Here is a 20,082-nt window from a genome sequence, read left to right as displayed (position 1 = left end):
AGAAAAGGATTTCCCTGTCTGTGCCAGCTGAGGATCCACATGCTTAGATGGGAGGGAAGTACCATTTTTGGAGGGGTTTCCATCACAATCTCCAAAATCTTGGTCTTTGCCCCAGATCATCACCATTTGGCTGTGGAAGACACTCTTGGGCAATAGGAAATCAAAATCATGGAATCCCTGAGGTTGGAAAACACCTCCAAGACTATCCAGTATTTATTGATGCCCCCATGTTGGAGTTGAGATGGCCATGAACTCAAAGTGCTTCAAAAAAAACTTCAGAGGCCTTCAAGTATCAGCACCTTGTTATCTAGAAGTTCTTCATACCTTTTCTATGTAGCAATCCTCCAGGCAGCTCCACACAACTCAGGCTCTTTTTCTCCTTCTTCTCTCTTTCTTCGGCAGTTCCAGCTCACTGCTTCCTGTCCCTAGAAAAGCCACTGAACCCTGTCTGTCCCTCATGCAGTGGCTCACCTTATCTGTCCCTTGCCCAGCCTCCTGTCCCTTCCTCCTCACAGCACGGCCAGCAGATGCCAACTGACTCTCTACCAACTAACTCACTTTTGTATCACACCCATAGCTGTGAGGGCAAGGCTGTTCTCACTCTTCAGTAATTAACACACCTGCAATATATAGGGGCAGGATTGCCCTTAGCACTACATCTCTCTCCCCATACCCCCAGAAGACAGAATTGAACACAAAAGATTTTCTGGGGTTGAAAGACAACAAGTCTGCTCCCCCCAAGGAATTCCCAATGTCTGTCTGTGTCCCAATGGATGTTCCTGTCCCTGCATTCATCCAGGTGCCCACAGGGATTCAGGAACCAGTGGATCCCCCCCCCAGCCAGGTGTCTTCCCAACACGGATCACCAGGACCATGGATCACCAGGGCTCTGCCCAATGGGGTCACTGGGGATCATCCAACGCCGATCCTCCCATGGGGGATGGAGCTGGAGCAGCGCACGAAGCTCTTCCCGCACTCGGGGCACTCGTGGGGCTTCTCTTATGGTGCCTCTGTTGGTGTCTGGTCAAGTGATAGCTCCTGGAGAAGCTCTTCCCACACTCAGGACACTCGTAGGGCCTCTCCCCAGTGTGGACACGCTGGTGTTCTCTCAGGGCGGAGCTCCTTCCAAAGCTCTTCCCACATTCCAGGCAGGTGTAGGGCCGTTCCCCAGTGTGGATCACCTGGTGCCGGAGCAGCCCAGTGCTGTCTCTGAACCTCTTCCCACATTTCCCACACTCATAGGGCTTTTCCCCAGTGTGGATCCTCTGGTGCTGGATCAGGACAGAGCTGTAGCTGAAACCCTTCCCACATTTCCCACACTCGTAGGGCCTCTCCCCGATATGGATGCGCCGGTGCCTGATGAGGTGTGAGTTGTGCTTGAAGCCCTTCCCACAGTCGGGGCAGCGGAAGGGCCTCTCCTCTGTGTGAATCCTCTGATGTTTGAGGAGACTGGAGCTGACCCAAAACCTCTTCCCACACTCAGGACACTCGTAGGGCCTCTCCTCTGTGTGAATCCTCTGATGTTTGAGGAGATCAGAGCTGGTCTGAAACCTCTTCCCACACTCAGGACACTCGTAGGGCCTCTCCCCGGTGTGGTCACGCTGGTGATTTCTCAGCTCAGAGCTCCATCCAAAGCTCTTCCCACATTCCCCACACTCATAGGGCTGTTCCCCATTATGGACTACCTGGTGGCGCATAAGGCTGGTGCAGTCTCTGAAGCTCCTCCCACATTTCCCACACTCATAGGGCCGTTCACCAGTGTGGATCTTCTGGTGCCGGATCAGGTTGGAGCTGTCACTGAAGCTCATCCCACACTCCCCACACTCAAAGGGCCGTTCCCCAGTGTGGATCCTCTGGTGCCGGATCAGGTCAGAGCTCCGGCTGAAACCCTTCCCACATTCCAGGCACTTGTGGGGCTTCTCCCCTCCATGAGGCTTCTCCACCAGCTCTGAGCTCCGCCTGGATCTCCGGCCGCCCTCCTGGCACAGGGCGGCTCTTTCCTCCTCGCAGCTCCCTGGGCTGGGTTTGCAGCCCCTCCTCCTGCGGGATCTCTGGGGATTTTCCTCCTCCTTCTCCATCTGGGCACTCCTTGGCAATGAAAAATCCTGGTTTGGGGAAAAAACAAATGGAAAGCACTTTAGGCTGGGGGTTCCTCCTTCCCCAAGCTATTCTCAAGAAGTCAGTGGGCACCTTGTGTCTGTGAAAACCTCCCAAACACCAGGATTCAGCCCAAAAGTCCTCCAAACATCAAGACACAGATAATAAACTCCCCAAACACCAAGACTCAGCCAAAACTGCTTCTAAAATATAAAGATTCAGCCCCTTGCAAAAAACCAAAGCATCAACATTTAGCCAATGGAAGCTGAGAAACATCAAGATTCACCTCCACGAAAATCATGGATCCTCCTCCTGGTCACCTGCTGCATGTGGGGGGGCAACACTCCTGGGGCTGGGGGGAGGCTGCAGATACAGGGAGGGGTGGAACCTTCTGCTGCTTCCTCCTCCTGCTCCTCCTCCTCCTGTGTCCCTACTCCTTCTAACACTCCATTTCCTCCTACTATTCCTCTTCCTCCTGCACAATCCCACCTTCTCCTCCCATCTGCATCCTTTGAATATTTTGTTTTTCAATCCTGCTTCTCCTTCCCTTCCCCTCCTGCCCCAGGCCCAGCACCCACTGCCAGCTCCCTCTTCCCCCCCAAACCCACAGCATCCCACCGGAGGGGCACGGATGGAGCTGGGGCAGCTCGGGCTGGGGCAGCGCTGGGCTCTCGGCCGCTCCCGCCCGCACTCGCTCCCCACTGCAGCCGCTCCCGCCACGACAGCGCGGGGGGACTGAAGAGAGAAACAACAAGGATGACACCTCACCACCTGAGCCTGGGGCTGGACAACTGGGCTCCAACATGCAAATGGACCAAAACAGCAAAGTTTAGGACCTCGTGACCAGTCGTCCATGAGGAGACCATTTCAAGTCCACCTTGAGTGTAGCCCTGGTCAGGCTCCTGCCCTGCCCAAGGTCTGCCCTAAAGAGCTTTCAATAAATATCTGCTTTATTCTCTAGCTCTGTCCAGTCTCTGTTTCAGGCCAGCCTTCCCAAGGCATCATTCTCCCAGAGGTAATTAAGGACATGGACACCCAGAGGGGCAAGAAGGGAAGTCCAGAAGGGATTTAGACAGCAGGGGATGGATGGTGTTGGTGTGCTGGGAAGGGTGAGGGGGAAGGGGAGGGTGCAGGATTACAGTTAAGGCAAGAGGCAGCAGGAGGAATCTCTGTGGTGAGAAAGAAGATGATGGAAAAGAGCAGGAAGAGAAAAATACTGAGCACTGGGACGTTTTCAAGCAGGGTGTAATGCTCAAACTCTGGGAGCTGATGCAGATGGTTTGTAGGCCCGGTTGGCAGGAGAGGCAAACAAGGAGGTCAGGATCCCAGGGGGTTTCTCTGTGCTGAGGAGCGGCAGGAGCGGGCGCAGAGGGGCGGCACCGGGAGCACGGGCTGGGGGCCTGTGGGGAGCTGCGGGGCCGGGCCGGGGCTGTGGGGCAGCCGGGGCTCAGCGCCGGGCGCTGCCTGAGCCCACCACCCCCCGGGCAGGGCCGGCACTGGCCCCCGGCCCCCAGGAGGCTGCGGGACGCCCCGGCCGCTGCCCGGCCCCGTGGAGCTGCCGGCCCTGCCCGCCGGGGGAGCCGCCTTTGGACACTGCGGCACCACAGGCACCGGCTCTGGGATACGGGCTCTGCAGGGCACGGCCAGCACAAGCACCAGCGCCAAGGAAGGAAGGAAGGAAGGAAGGAAGGAACAGCTGGGAAATGTGCATTATCCCGGCAAGGATCCAGATCATCTTTGAAGGATCTTGTTTGGGCCCTGCAGAAAGGAATGATTTTGCAGAAAGCTCAGCAGCTGTCAGAGGATGAGCACCCACAGGCACTCAGGGGGGCTGCACGAGGGGCACAAGAAGCCCCTGCAGCACTTGGGCACAAAGGCACAGCAGGTGAAGGCAAGAAGGGAGCAGGAAAAGGCCAAGCTGAAGGCAAAGGCCATGGCAGAGTTCCCACAGCCCCTGAGGGATGAAGCCCAGGGCCCAAGGGGGCCCCAGCACCGAGGGGACGGGCTCGGCCACAAGCACCTGGCACAGGCATTGCCCTCCTCGGCAGGGGAGAGGGATTTGCCACTTTGTGTTGCCACTGGAAAGATTTATTTCCAAAAAAGAATGGTGGGGGGAGAAAAATTACAATTAAACCTTTATACCTAAAGTTCAAAGAAGGGCTTAAATCGTGTCCAAAATTTATGAATATGCAATAACCTATGATATTGAAAGGAAAGATCCTTTGTTAGCCTGTGTGCCTTGGTGTGGGATGCCAGGTACCCAAACGTCTGTAATCTCTTTTGCTTCATATGCCTCTTATTGTCCTATTTTTTATTATGAAACTTTTAAAATTCTAACAAAAGTGAGCCATGTTTTTCACAATTTGGGGGCTCAGTTCAGGATATTTACCTCATCTCTGACACCCCAGGGGATCCAGAGCAGGAGGGGCCCAGCTGATTTTAGCAGCCTTGCTCTGCTTCCTCTGGTGTAGATTGGAGATCGAAGGTTAAATACCCCCAGGGGAAGGAGGAGACAATAAAGCAAAAGGATAAAAGGGAAGAAGAAACTCTGGAAGAAACCGTGGTATTTTTGCTCCATAAAAATCTTGTGCACAAAGACCTAAGAAAGAAGAAAGGACTGTGAGTATTTCTTAGGGGAGCAGGTTAGGGGGGTGTGAGATGTGAGTTTGAGACGTGGACTGGGGTTCCCAGCTCTACAAAGCCAGTCTGGAGCTCCCTGAGCTGCGTGTCTGTCCTTTGGCCAGAGAGGAGCCAGGACGGAGGCGAAGCCAGAGATGAAAGGACTGAGAGAGACCCCGGGGTGGGGACTGGGCCCCAAAGAAAGGGGCTGGGCCCCTCTGAAGGAAGGGAGCTGGGGGTTTGCCAGTACAACCCACTGAGAAACAGGATAAAAAGGAGGGGGGGCCCTAATTTTTTTTTTTTTTTTTCCAGGTTGAGAGTTTAAAAATAACCCCAAAACCAAAAAAAACCCCACAAGAAATCTGGGCGTAAAGCCTGACGAATTGAGGGTTTGACAAAAAAAAAAAAAAGAAAAGCCCAAGAAATGTGGGCTTAGAAGCTGCAAAATTGAGGGCTTGGAAAAAAAAAACCAACCCAAAACAGGAACTTTGGGCCTAGAACCTGCCGAATTGAGGGTTTGAGAAAAAATGTATTAAAAAAACCCAAGAAATTTGGACTTAGAAGCAGCTGAATTGAGGTTTGGGGAAAAAAAAACAAAATAAAACAAGAAATTTGGGCTAAGAAGCTGCCAAATTGAGGGTTTGGAAAAAAAAAAAAAAAAAAAAACCAGGAAATTCGGGCTAAGAAGCTGCTGAACTCAGGGTTTTGAGAAAAAAAACAAACAAACAAAAAAAAAAAACAAACAAACAAACAAAAAAAAAAAAAAAAACAAAAAAAAAAAAAAAACAAAAAAAAAAAAAAAAAAAAAAAAAACAAAAAAAAAAAAAAAAAAAACCACAGGAACTTTGGGCCTAGAACCTGCCGAATTGAAGGTTGGAGAAAAAACGTATTAAAAAAACCCAAGAAATTTGGGCTTAGAAGCCGCCCCGCCGTCCCCGGCCCCACCGCCCGCCCCAGCCCCGGTGCCGGCGGCCGCCCCGCCGTTTGTATCGGCCGCACCGGTGGCCGCTCCGCCCGGGGCTCCCCCTGCGCCGGCCCCAGCCCCGACCGCGCAGTCTGCGATCGCTGCCCCGGACATGCCGGGGGATCTGCCCGCCCCAATCCCGGCCGCACGGCCCGCGGCAGCTCCGCCACAAACCCCGCCCGGCCCGGCCCGTCCCGGCCGCTCGGGCCGCCCATCCCCTGACCGCTTGTCCCGGCGCTGCTCCGGCCGGCCCCGGCCCGGCCGCTCCGCCCGTGCCGGGAGCATGCGCAGAGACTCCGTGCTCAGGCTCGGCCGCCGCTCGTCCTCTCGGTGGTTCCGGCAGCAGCTCCCGCCTACGCCCCCCCACGCCTGGAGGACTCAGCCCCGGGCCAATCCCCGCCCCCGCCCCGCCCTCTCCGGCAATCCCAGCACCCCCCGCGCTGGGCACCGTTGCCTTGGGAACCGCCGCTCCCGCTGGGCGGGGCCGGTTTCCTTTGAAAGGCCAAATCCCGAGCCCGCGGAGCCACAGCTCGGCCACGGGAAGGGCCTGCGGGACGGGCAGCGCGGCCTTTGGGCAAACTTTCCCCGCTCCTCCCGGAATACAAGTCATACAATATGCGGGTGATCCCTTATTATCAGGGGAAGCTGAAGGTGAAGTTGGGGAGGCTGCCATAAAACTTCGGAATTTTCTGGGGAAAAAGGACTCAGAGTATCAAAGGGGAAACTGCAATTTGTAGAATCTGAAGTGAAATATCTCGGGCACTTAATAAGCAAGGGCAGCCAAAAGCTGAACCCCGAGAGAATTGCAGGAATTTTATCTTTTCCCCCTCCCTCTTCAAAGAAGGAAATCAGAAATCAGAAATCTACTGTATCTCTTTCTAAGCCAGTGAGAAAGGAACCATATATACTGATTCAAGGTATGCTTTTGGGGTAGCACACACCTTTGGAAAAATCTGGGAAGAAAGAGAATTACTTAATTCAAAGGGAAAGGGATTATTGATACATGAAGGACTCACTTTAGAGGTTTCAGAGGCATTAAAACTGCCTGAGGAGATTGCTGTAGTGCAAATTAATGGACATCAAAAGGGAATGACCTCGGAAATAAGGGGAAATAATTTGGCAGATCAAGGAGCTAAAGATGCAGCAGAGAATGGGATCCAAAGGGTTGTGTTATTTTTGACCTCAAATAAGGAAGAATTAGAAACTCCAGAGTTCAGTGAAACAGAAGAAAAGGAATTAAGTAAAATAGGAGGAAAGCCAGATGAATCTGGGAAATGGAAACTTCCTGATGGGAGACAGTTACTTAACAAGCTGCTCAATAGGAAAATATTAGAAAACATGCATCAAAAAAAATCATTGGGGTTCCCAAGCTTTGTGTGATCATTTTCTAAGGAATTATGGGTGTATTGGGATTTTTGGATTGGCAAAACAAGTAACTGAAAGATGTATAATCTGCCAAAAGGTAAATAAAAAGGTAATGAGGAAAACAACATTAGGAGGTGGGGAGTTAGCTCTCCTACCATTTCAAAGTGTCCAAATAGATTTTACTGACCTTCCCCAAGTACAGAGATGGAAGTTTTTATTAGTGATAACAGACCACCTGACTCATTGGGTGGAGGCTGTTCCCACTGTCAGAGCCACAGCCAATGTGGGATGTAAAACCCTTTTGGAACAAATTATTCCCAGGGATGGAATGGTTAATAGGATAGACTCGGACAGAGGAACACATTTCATGTCAAAAGTCTTACAGCAAATAACTCAAGGCTTGGGGATAAAATGGGAATTACACACCCCATGGCACCCACAGAGTTCAGGCTGGGTAGAGGGAATGAACCAAACTTTAAAGAGAACTTTAACTAAATTAATCATTGAAACCCAAATGTTGTGGGTAAAATGCCAACCTTTGGCTTTATTGAGGGTTCAGACCCAGCCCAGGTCAGACCTGGGAGTGTCACCTCATGAGATGATGTTTGGGTTGCCCTTTCTGACCACCCAACATGAAACAGCCACATATGATATATGAGAGATGAGTGTTAAGAAATATGTAAATACAATTGCAAAAACCCTTGAAAATCTGCGATTGAAAGGGATACTCCCTCAAACTGCACCTTTAGACTTTAAAATCCATAATATTCATCCAGGGGAGTGGGTACTAGTTAAAACTTGGAAAGAACAATCTTTAACTCCACAATGGGAAGGTCCTTTTCAGGTACTACTGACAACTGAGGCTGCGGTCCGGACCAGGGAACGAGGGGGGATCCAGCCAGCAGGATCAAAGGACCCGTGGAAGAACCGAAGGAATGGACTGTAACGTCTGAACCGGGTGATACTAAACTGACTCTTAAAAGACGACTGAGTAATAATGAACTGGGGAGAACCTAAATGACCCAGGAAATATATAAAGAATCATACCTAATTGGGAAATAAGGGCAAACTTCTATCAGTCCTTTCAAGCCCTGCCTGGAAGAACTCCGAAATATCTCCATTATACTCCCCGTGGGGGAAACACTTCCACCTCAAACAGAAGGATTAGGACTGTTTTGGTCAGAGGATTCTCATATTCTCTCCTTAAGACTTATACACAGAAGAAGAGGAGTTAATACTCTCATCAAAACTATGCTCTATAACCTGCCTGATTCATCCCAATACTGAACATGCCAGCTGGGTTAAAAATAAAATTTGGTAAATTCACAAAAGTAACACACCCATTGTATAAAGCGTTGAGGGACAAATTTATTCCCCATCCTGGTAAAACCACCAAGAGCTGAAATAGTAACTTTACTTTGTGTATGGGAATTACTAGTGACTGCTGAGTGGGAAAATACCTGAGGAACAGTGGGGAATTACAGTTAAGAAGTGTCAAAGACAATTCGCCCGGAAATTGGCAAAAAGGAAGTGACAAGGAAATAGAGGGCAAGACTGGGTTGGCCGCTGTACTTGCCACCAAGAAGATCATCTACTCCTGCTGTGGGTTGCAACCCCATAGGCATGGAGGGTGGAGGTATAAGCCATACCAGACCTCTGTCATTCCTTCTTCTGTCACTCATTCTTTGTCTTTTCCCTTATGGGATATCGGCAAAGCCATGCCACAGATGCTATCAAAGGTTATACATGGAAAGACACCGAGGTTCCTTCCTTATTACACATTCCCATATTGACAGTCACTGTTATAACCCATCCAAATTAGATAGTTGTACTCATAATGGGAAAAAATATTGGATTGTGGAAAACTTGGGAACAAGTGGTGACAGGTTGGGAAATAAATGTCCAAAAGGAGAAAGATGGATTTGTTTTACATATGCTGTTGGGAGTAAAGCCCAAGATTTAGTAAAAGAGCAACTGGTAAACAAAAAGACAAAGCCAGCACAGCAATCAAAACCGGTACAAATCTCACTCCAGAATTTGTATACAAAACTGGACCAGCAATTAGAAAAAGAAATGGAGATCTTGAGACTGGGGAAAAATCTATTTGTGGAACTAGGGGAAAGAATAAGCAAGGAACTTAACATAACCGACTGCTGGGTCTGTGGAGGAGCTTTGATGTCAGAGGAATGGCCATGGAAAGGCAGGAGCTCAGGCCCAGTAAAACTCCTTAAGTGGAACCAGACAAATACAAAAGGGGAAAACCGACCGGAAGGGTGGATTCTAAGCTCAACAGTAATAGGTGAAGAATGTCTCTGGCGCACTGGAAAAAACTTTCTTAATGAAGTAGGAAACACTCCCTGTAAAAGATATAAGGTAAGCAATGGAACCTTTACTTGGTGGATACCAGAGAAACCAACTTGGTATTGGACTCAAAAGAAAACAAAAAGGGGAAATTGTGAATATAATAAAGTAGATGGACTTTTTCAATGTAATGACACAGGAAAAAAATCCCTATTTTGGGATCCCAGAAATATCCAAATTTTGGGAGAATATAAATCAACAGGAAAAAGATTATTGGAAGGCACCAGATGGCTTATTTTGGATATGTGGAAAGAGAGCACACCCAAGACTCCCCTCTAGGTGGAAAGGGAGCTGCACTTTGGGAATTATACAACCAGGATTCTTTCTTTTACCAGGACCAAAGGGAGATCAATTAGGGATACCAGTTTATGAGGACTTAAAAAGAAATAAAAGGGATGTAATTGGAGGATTCCAGAAATGGGGGGATGAAGAATGGCCCCCTGAACGCATATTGGAAACATATGGGCCAGCCACCTGGGCACAGGATGGGAGCTGGGGACATCAGACCCCAACTTATGTGCTGAACAGCATCATAAGACTCCAGGCTGTTGTAGAAATAATAACAAATAAAACCGGGCAGGCATTGGAATTAATATCAAGTCAACAACGCCAAACAAGGGCCGCAGGATATCAAAATAGGTTAGCTTTAGATTATTTACTAGCTGAAAAAGGGGGTGTTTGTGGAAAATTTAACACATCAGATTGTTGTTTGAAAATAGATGACAACGGAGATGCTGTTCTGGATATGGTCAATGATATCAGAAAAGTAGCTCATGTACCAGTCCAAAAGTGGGAATCAATGCTAAAAAGCAGCTGGTGGGATAATTTACTGGGAATAGAGTGGTGGAAAAAACTAGGATTTTTTCTCTTATGTGCTACTGCTGGCCTGATATTCCTTCCTTGTTTAATTCCCTGTTTCATTCGGCTGATTACAAATGTAGTTCAAGGCATGCAAGTGGTCACAGAACCTAGAGACTCAAAATTGACCACATCCGGAATGGCTCAAAGGATTATGGTGTTAAAGAAGCAAAATGATGTAAAAGACCCCTTTGAAGAAGCAAAATTGATTTATGAAAAAATGAACAAATAATGGAAGCTAGAAAACAAGGAATACGTCTCAAGCCAAATGAATTATAAAAAAAAAGGGGAGGATTTGTTATATATATTTTATATAAAGTTGGCTTTTCGCAAGATGTGTGCTATATAGTAAATAATGTTGTGGTAAGGATATAGAATATATATATAGAATATAAGTTTTTAATTCTGCTTTTAGAAAATTAGGTATAGTGGTAATAACTGATGTAATATGCTTAAACTGTCTGTTTGGTTGGGATAACATCCAGTGAACATGTAAAGAGGACCCTGCTATTGATACACCAACTATCAGCATCTCCCACCTGCAGAAAGCACGGACCAAGGCCCAAGCTGGACGCGATAAAAAGGACACAGCCACGAAACACGCATGCTCTAAAAAGGCGGACCCAAGGAGGGGCCATGCAAAACAGTTCCTGGAATATGGAAACTAGTTTATGGAATTTTATGAATATTCATATATCGATATAACGGGAAGGGTATTTAACGAGTGTCTCTGAGAAAGCAAAGTGTGGACTTGGCTGAATGCCGAGTCACCCGGCCGGCCGTACTTGGCTTTTTTTTATCTCCTAATTGTCTTAATTATTTTATTAAACATAGTTTTTTAAATTTACCAAAAAGTGAACCTCGTTTTTCACAATTGGGAATTGCAGGACCTGGACTGAGGATTCTCTGCTCTAGCTAAAACATTGGATGACTTTTTAACCCCACACAGCCTCAGTGTTATGGTTTGGACATGGGAAAGGGAACAAGACTTGAGAAATGAAAAAAAAACCACCAAAATGATTGATGCTCAAGCCATGGCTCCTCCAGACTCAGAAATGGAACTGGAATTGTATGTGAGTGTTAAACAGGGCCAGGCCAAAGGAATTCTCGTGCTAAAATGTTTAACCCAGTGGCCAGAGTGGCCCCACTGTCTGCAGAATTGTGCAGCCACAGCTTGAATGGGACCTGAGGCCTGAAAACTGACAGCACAAGGATCTCCTGTTGTCCAAGTCTGGCATCAAGTTCAGGCTTTGAGAACCAAAAGAGCAGGGCTGGGTTATTACAGCAGGAAACTTGTTCAGTGGCACAGGAGGATTTAGAAGTGAGGACAGGGGAAGGGTTTAACCCAGCCTCCTGTTGGAACAGCCTGCACAGGGGCTGGGGAGAATCCCATGACTGCACTGAGGTGACAGAGCTCCAGAGCCAGGCTGGGAGAGATTGATGAGACATTCCCTGGCCTCAGGGAGAAAAGGTGTTTCTGGATGGGGCTCCAAGGGCAGCAGAAGGGAAAAGAGTTACAAGACACGCTGTTATTTAGGAAAGGGAATCAGACAAAGCACAGGTTACCCCCCACATGGTCAGCTCAACCGGCAGAGCTGTGTGTGCCTGTGAGAGCCTGGGACTGAAATGCCCTGAGCAGGAAGGCTGAAATATCTCCTGCTGACACCATGTCACCCAACAGGGGGGCCAAAAGCAATTCTGACTTCTGCAGTAATCACTGGATCACTTAGAAAGCTATTTCTGAAACAAGTAATTCCAAGAGAAAGGATTGTGGAAGCAATAAACTACAATAGGGGAACTCATTTTACAGGAAAGATCCTTCAGGGGGTTCTGGCAGCTTTAGGAACACAATGGGACCTCCACAACCCCTGGCACCCCCAGAGCTCAGGTCAGGTAGAAAGAATGAATGGGGAAATAAAGAAACACCTTTGGAAGCTGCTGACAGAAACCAAGAGGCCACAGGTGGGGCTTTTGCCATTGGCTCTGGCAAGAATAAGAGCCAGATCCAGGGCAGATATTCAATTATCTCCCTTGGAATTGATCTTTGGAATTCCTTCCCCTGGCAATTCTCCACCTAGTGCAGGCTGGAGATAAGGGATGTGTATTTAAAGCAGCCTGTGGCCAGAATCCTGTCTCCTGTGAAATCTCTCCCACTGGAAGCTGGGCTGGCACAGACCCTGCCTTGGGACTTTGCTGTTCACACCATCCAACCGGGACATGGGGCCCTGCCTGAGGAGTGGGAAGAAGCACCACTGGGGGCCAAGTGGCCCATCCCAAGTGTCCCTGAGCACAGAAACAGCCCCAGCACAGCTCAGCACGGGGGGACCCCTCACCCTGGGCTCAAGGGCTCGGAAGGCCCAAAGGAGATTTGGACTTCCCGGCTGCAGGAGGAGGATGGGAGGCCACGACTGACCCGCCCTGAAGGCACCGGAGCAGCAGCCAGGGCTCCACAGCGGGGGAAGCCCCTGTGCCTGCCCACAGATCCTCTGCTGGAATAGTCTGCCTGGGCACCTCCTGGGCCATCTCCAGACACTGGGGGCCCAGCCTTGCTGCCACTGCTTCAGCTTCAGGGCTTTCTGTGCCTGCACTCGCCACAGGGGCTGGGGAACACAACGGGACAATTCCACTCTGGCTCTCAGTCACACTCACACACGGGGCTGGATGGGATCACATTGCTCCAAAATATACCAAGTTCAAATTTTAAAAAAATCTTATTTCTCTAGTCAGGCTTGGTCTGCCTTTGCCCTGGGAAAGGAATTTTAAATATTATCTTTTAAAGGATGTTACACCACTCAACAGAGATGAGTTTAACATCTCAGCAGACTGGGAAGAGCCCAAAAGACACCCACAAAGACAACGACCATCAACAAAACATCAACGACCATCAGCAAACAGCAACCAACATCTGCCCCAGACACTGCCCTGGAATAGCTGGAGACACCTGGTCTGGAAAAGGCTGATGAGGAAATCCAGGAGTGGGGACCTAATTAACATCAGAGGCAAAGAAATCCGGCTCCAATAGGAAACCAAATACTCAGAACTCAGCGACTTGGAAGCAATGAACATCAAACCAATGGATTTCTATGGGCTCAGACTGTAGAAAGTTTAGGAAAAATCCAGTAAAACTCACATGTTTGAGTTTTGAATGATTTCCTCTGCACACCCTGGCTACGAGTGGATGAAATGATTTCTGTTGCACATCCTGGCCAAAATCAAGTAATGCCTTGACTCTCTAACACTAAAAGTATTGTTGGACAAATTCTGTTTTTCTCACAGTTTCTGTAACAAGATTACACCACCACAATGATTTCTCATAATAATCCTGCTTTTATATTGTCAGTTACGTTTGGACCAGGGGTGTGAATCAATTCCTACTCCTAAGAGAAAAAGTAGATAAAACTTGATTACTTTGAAATGTTTTTGTCTATGTTTGTGTGAGGCTCTTAGTGATGGCAAAATTTCGGTTTGGGTTTTTCGATGTTCATCTTTAGGCCGCATTTTGCAAAACTAGAAGAGCTTTAAAGGTGACCCTTTAAGGCACAAACAGTCAAAAGAATTAAACAGTTAAATTAACAGTTAAAACAAAAGCAGATTGTGGGGGGGCACATGTGAGTCATTCAGTGGCTGCTCTGGAAGAGAAGCTCCATTCCAGGCAGCCAGGAGAGGAGCTTTAGAAATGCAAATTAACACTGCTGGGGAAAAGTGGGGACAGTGCACCAGGCTCTTCTTGCCTGCGGGAGGAATTGGGCTGATTCCCTCTGCCCCTCAGCCCAAGCTCTGCCTGCTTGCACAGATGGAATTGGCACAGCCAAAGGCAGAGCCCACAGGGAGGAGATCTGACTCTGCAACACAAATTGCTTCAGCTGCAAAGGGAAACAGCCAGTGGAGAATGGTGTGAAAACTTCACTACAAGAAGTGGGGGGAATCATCCCTCTCCCCACTCCAACATGTGCTGGCACTGTCTGTGTCACACAGGGAGCATCAGACCACTGGGCTGTTTGTGCTACCACAGGCTCAGAGAAATCACTTGGGAATCCAAGTCTGGGATGATTTAATTAGAGAAAAGAGATCAATTGATGCAGCCCTGGCTGGAGGGAGCCCCCAAAAATGGGGAAAAGATGAACGACCACCACAACAAATCCTACAACACCCTGGACCAGCCCCTGGGAACCCAAACCAATTCACATCAGGAGCCAGAGAACACATTGATCATTCCAATGGCACAATTAGATTACAAGATGTCCACGAAATAATAACCAACCAGACAGATCCAGCTCCTCAGTCTGGCCCACCAATCCACTCAAACCAAGAACACAACATTTCACCACGGGCTGGGATCAGATTATCTGTGAGCAGGAGGAGGAGGACAGGGTGGAAAATTAAATGACTCAAGATGCTGTTGGCAAAGAGATGACAACAGAAAAGTGGTGAAACAGAAAACAAAGGAAATAAGAAAGCAGCTCATGTTCCGGTCCAAACGTGGAAAGGATGGGAATGGGACACGCTTTGGTGGTTCCCTGGCACACCAGGGGTTAAAGGAATGCTCTTTCTCCTCTGTTGTGCTACAGCAACTCTCATCTTTGGGCCCTGCACCACACCTTGCTGAGGGCAGCTCATTCACAGCTGAGCAAGGGGATGCAGGTGGCAGCCAGGCCTCCTGAGCCACACACGGCTACAAAAGGACAGGGAACTGTTAAAAATGACCCCATAATATTGGCTTTCACATTTCTGCATTAGTCTTTGTATGTGGTTATTGATTTCAAGTGCAGTGGAATTTATAATCTCTTTTAGCTGCTTGCTAATAAAACTTATTTCTCATTTTAAGTATGCAAATTAAAGCCCATGGAAATAGTAGTGTGATGAGTGTTATGTTGATGTATTCACCTTACAGCTTATAGAAATAATTATGTGATGAATGTATTGTACCACAGGCCTTAGCAAAATATAAAATGTTAAAATACTTCTTGTAACCGAGAGAACTGTGTAAAGCAATTAGGTTGTTTCCCACATCTGCTGACTGACCTCTCCAAGTGATAAGGGTGACACCAACCAGAGCACGGGAGAAGAATTAGAGAAGAATTTGTTACCTGTTCAGTATCTGGGAAGTGTGAAACAACAGGATGAAGCCACAAGAAGAAATAAAATATATGGACCTGATCCACAGGATGTTATTTAGATAAGCCAGAACAGAAACCCAAAATAAAGCAAAGTTTCTATAACAATGAAAGCTACCAAGAATATCTGAATAATGCATGAAACCCATGAACATGTATGTGCCTTAGTAAAGTAACAGTACAGAGATAACACTGTCTTAACGCACCCACGGGTCCCTTGGCTGATCGCCAGGAACACCCAGCGCTGGACATGGAACTGGTTCTTCCCTTATTGAACTTTTGAAAAATATTCTAAGACTGAATATTCGTTTTCCTCAGAATTGAGCTCACTGACAATAATCCCAAAACCAAAGAGGACCCAGCAAGAAAAAACAGAGTCAACGAGTGAATCTGCTTGGAGACAGGGCCGGGGACTGGGAGATAAGGGAGCAACGGGAGAATCCATCAGTTTCAGAAAATGTCCCTCATTGACACGGACTGTGCTCAGCCAAGGCCCTGCGAAATTCCTGAACACGGAGAAGAAGAACAAAGACTGAGCAGAGCCGTGAATATCGGATGTTCTACAAAAGGGGGGCGCATATTAACGAGGACATGCAGGAGGCGGATCGGGAAGCGGAACTTTCCAAGGACCTTCGCCACGGGGCAAAGGGACAGGGAGATGCAGAAGGGAAAATCAGGAGAAAAAGGAGGCCGCGTCCTACAACAACTGGAGAGACCCCCCGGCAAAGGCCGCACGGCCTCTCCCTTTGTTCAGGAATAAAGTCACTTTTACAGGATTCCTCGGGCTCCTGTGGGGACACAAACCTCTGGCCACCTCTGGGAATTTTCCCGCACAGCCCCCCCCGGGGACAGGGCGGCCACCTCCGTCCTCCCCACAGGAACCGGGACGAGCCGGCGCTGCTCCGGCAGCGGCTCCTGCCGAGGCAGCGGCGGGAAGGAGAGCGCGGGCAGCCGCTCCCGCAGCGCCCTCAGGCCACGGGCAACACGGCGCCGACACGGCACAAGGAACCCGCCGGAGCCCCCTGCCGCCCCCTCCGCCCGCAGCCAGCCCCGAGCCCCGGCAGAACCGAGCGCGGCTCCCACCTGCGCTGGGGCCGCCTCCGAGCTCCGCCAGTGCCGCCTCACCGGGCTCCGGCCGCTGCCGCCGCTCCCGGGGCCGGTCCCGGTTTCCAGAGTCGCTCCGCGCTCCGGGGGCCGATCCGAGCATGGCGGAGTGGGCGGGCCGGGATCGTCCCTCAGCCCAGCTCTGACCAATCAGCGCACGAGAAGGAGACGCGGCGGGAGACGTCGGCCAATGGGGGAGAGGGGCGGGCTTGGCGCGCGGCACGGAACTGCCGCGATCCCGTTCTGTGATTATTCCATTGTTTCCCTAATTTGAAAAGTCGGATGTGAAACTGGGCTGGGATGGCCCTCCGGGCACAGCGCCGGGTGAAGCCGCCGAAGTTCGGCTTTTCCTGCCAGGCTCCGGCTCTCCTGTTCCCAACAGGGACACAAAGGGCGGTGGCAGCGCTCAGTGTCCCTGGGCTCCAGCCCGCCCGGACAGGGGCTGCAGGGGACGGTCCTGCGCCTCCTCGGGGCTGCCGGTTCTTCCCCTCGGAGGCCGAGCCCGATCCGCAGCCGCCCCGGGCCGGCACTCGGCAGGTCCCAGGCGCTGTCACCGCCTGTCCCGGCCCGGAGCTCGTCTGAACACACTTTCCTCGGGCGCAAGAAGCCACTTGTCCTAGGCAGGAAGGGGCCACTGGTGGGTGTGCAATGAATGAAGATGTGGAGAATGAGCTCCGCTCCAGTACTGGGAGGGTGAAGAAGCCCCTGAAATGCCAGAACGGATCAGAAGCTGAGAACATACAGAAGAAACCCCTCCAGTTTCTGTGTGAGTGCAGGGCCAGCGCCGTGGGCTGTAGGGAGGGGACAGTGTCACCCCACAGGTGCACAGGGCTGGCAGGGCTGTGGCTGTTTCCAGGGCTCTGGAAGAGCCCTCCTGCTCTGCTGGGCCCCCGCAGGGGCCGGGACCGACACCCCCGGCTGCCCCCGGCGCTGGGCAGTTCTTCTGGCCCCGGCTGTGCCCTGGCCCTGGCTGTGCCCCTGTCCCTTGTTTCTCTTGCTGCCAGCTGAGTGAGGGGCACACAGAATGGGGGATCCCTCCTGTGTCCCCCGGGTGTTGGGTGGGGGGATGTGAGGGCTGGGCGTGCTCAGGACAGCCCCGTCCTCACAGCCATGGACTCTTTACTGCTGCAGGTGAGAGGTTCAGATCCCATCCCAAGGTCACCCTGGTGCTGACTCTGCTCGTGATGCTGGTCCTGGCTTTGGTGCCGGCCTTGGCTGTGCTGTCAGGTAAGGGAGGAGCAGCTGCCTCAGCCCAGCCCCTCGGGGCACAGCAGGGTCCCTATTGCCTGTGGAGGGGAATCCTGGACCTTCTCCTCTTCCCTCTGCAGGGGGAAGACAAACAAACATTCCAGCTTTTCCTGGCACTCCGCTGGCCTGTCCTGATGACTGGGTCGGGTACCACAGGATCTGCTACTTCCTCTCGAAGGATCAGCACACCTGGGATCAGGGTCAGGCTCGGTGCTCTGAGCTCGGGGCCTCCCTGGCCGTGCTCAGGGATGAGGAAATGGTGAGTGAGGGGCTGGGGGTGTGGGGTGTCCGAGGGGGGCCTGGGGGGCTCCTGGGCTGGGGGTGCAGATCTGACTGCTGGTCTCTTCACTTCCCAGGAGTTCCTGTCCCGCCCCAGCCGGAAGGTCAATCTCTGGCTGGGGCTGCGCAGACGGGGGCAGCAGCTTCAGTGGGAGGACGGCAGCAGCTTCAACTCCTCGTGAGTCCCAGGGAGCCGAGCAGGGCCTGGGGGATGTGGGCAGGGAATGGGGGCATGGGAGCACAATGTGTCCCCTGTGTTGCCAGCATTGTCTCTGCTCCTCCCTGCAGGGTTCCTGTCCTGGGCGATGCAGAGTGTGTTTTCCTGGCTGAGAATAAACTCAGGAGTGTGCCCTGCTCATACCTGATGCCCTATCTGTGCAGCAGAGCCCAAACTCGGCTGTAACAGGGGATGGACAAAGCACCTTCTCTGTGCTGGGCAGTCACAGCTTTGCCCTTTCCCAGACCCTGGGATGTCCTTCCTCAGTGTTATATGTGTGTATTATAAAATTGGCTTTTCGCAAGATGTATGCTATATGATTAATAACATAGTAAAGATATAAAGGTATAAGTTTATTTCTGCTATTGGTAAGACTAGATATAAAGGGAGTAGTTGATGTAGCAGCTGCTTAAACTCTCTGTTTGGTTGGGATAACATCCAGTGAACATGTAAAGAAGACTCTGCTACTGATAACACCAACTATCAGCATCTACCACCCGCAGAAGGCACCGACCAAGGCCCAAGCTGGATGCGATAACAAGGACACAGCCACGAAACACGCATGCTCTAAAAAGGCGGATCCAAGGAGGGGCCATGCAAAACAGTTCCTGGAATATGGAAACTAGTTTATGGAATTTCATATATCGATATAACGAGAAGGGTATTTAACGAGTGTCTCTGAGAAAGCAAGGGGTGGACTTGGCTGAATGCCGAGTCACCCGGCCGGACGTTTTTGGTTTTTTCTTATCTCCTAATTGTCTTAATTATTTTATTAAACATATTCCTTAAAATTTACTAAAAAGTGAACCTCGTCTTTCACAATTTGGGGGCTCTTGCCGGGATATACCTCGTCCCTGAAACCCCAGGAAAAGCAGAGTGAGGGAGGCGCCCCGCCTGGGTTTTTGGCGGCCCAAAACTTTGGTTTTTCCTGGTGAGAATTGGGGATTGCAGGTAAACATCCAAAGAGACAAGCAAGGAGAAAGAAAAAAGCAAGTAAGGAAAAGGGAAAAGGCTCCCTAAAACTGCAGTATTTTTGCTCCATAAAAACCTCGTGCACGAAGAACCTGAGGAAGAAATTGGTTGTGAGTAATTCTCAGGGGAGCGGGTTAAAAGGGGGGTCTGTGTGCTGTGTGAATGAGACACTGGCTGGGTACCCCAGACTGGTGAAGCGAGTGGGAGCTTCTGAGGCTGCGTTTCCATTATCTCGCGAGAGAAATGGCCAGTAAGGAAGCGAAATGAGAGAAAAAAGTGTGAAAGTGACCCCCGGGTGTTTGGGACGGGATCCCAGAGGAAAAAGGGGGTTGTAAAAAACCCCGGGTGGCTGGGACGGTCCGGGGAGGGTTTAGACCCTTCAGGGAGGGAGCCGATAGTTTTCCTATACAACCCACTGGGAAAACGGGATACTGGGGGGGGGAAACGTCTGAACCCCCTGGTCTGGGACGGGGTCCCAGGAAAAGGGCTTGGACCCCTTAAAGGAAGAGAGCAAAGGACACCTAGACTTGCTGCTGAATTAAAAGGGTTACGTAAGACCCAAGAGCATTTAGGGTTTGGCCAAATATAGGTATTTTGGGGTTTTTGCCAGATTGAGGATAGAAACACAAAAAAGCCTTGCAGGTGTAAGGTCCAAGACACCTGGGCTTTGGAAAAGGCTGCCAGGTTGAGGAATACTAAAGGCTTGAAAAGTGTGATAATCTAAGAACATCTGGGGGTTAGTCAAATACCTATGAGTAAAAACTAACAATTTTTTTTTTTTTAAAAAAAGGGTACCAATCTTTTTGTGTTGTCTTTGTGTAAGTGGAAGTAAGTGCAGCTGAAGAGGTGTGCTTGTTGTGGAGTTTATTTGTGTTAAAGAAGTG

At 50.1% G+C, this 20,082-nt stretch overlaps 1 protein-coding gene across 1 annotated transcript; it reads right to left on the bottom strand.

The window, feature by feature from the left end:
* Positions 1–887: 887 nt before the first annotated feature.
* LOC310923494 (uncharacterized protein) lies at positions 888–16,620 on the bottom strand. Its single transcript, XM_083885475.1, has 2 exons — positions 16,462–16,620; positions 888–2,105 (listed from the first exon to the last, which is right to left on the bottom strand). Exon 2 carries the CDS (start codon positions 2,076–2,078, stop codon positions 903–905), a length of 1,176 nt encoding a protein of 391 aa, XP_083741601.1. The 5' UTR covers positions 2,079–2,105; positions 16,462–16,620; the 3' UTR covers positions 888–902.
* Positions 16,621–20,082: the final 3,462 nt, after the last annotated feature.

Source organism: Zosterops lateralis, assembly GCF_965231275.1.
Source record: "Zosterops lateralis genome assembly, contig: HAP1_HAP1_SCAFFOLD_153, whole genome shotgun sequence".
In the NCBI taxonomy this organism is placed as follows: Eukaryota; Metazoa; Chordata; class Aves; order Passeriformes; family Zosteropidae; genus Zosterops; species Zosterops lateralis.
Note: the sequence above shows the minus strand (reverse complement) of the source record. Positions and strands in the feature narration are given on the sequence as shown.

What these genes read in the sequence shown, in the direction of transcription:
- LOC310923494 (XM_083885475.1), bottom strand. Translation starts at nt 2,078, where the DNA reads ATGGAGAAGGAGGAGGAAAATCCCCAGAGATCCCGCAGGAGGAGGGGC.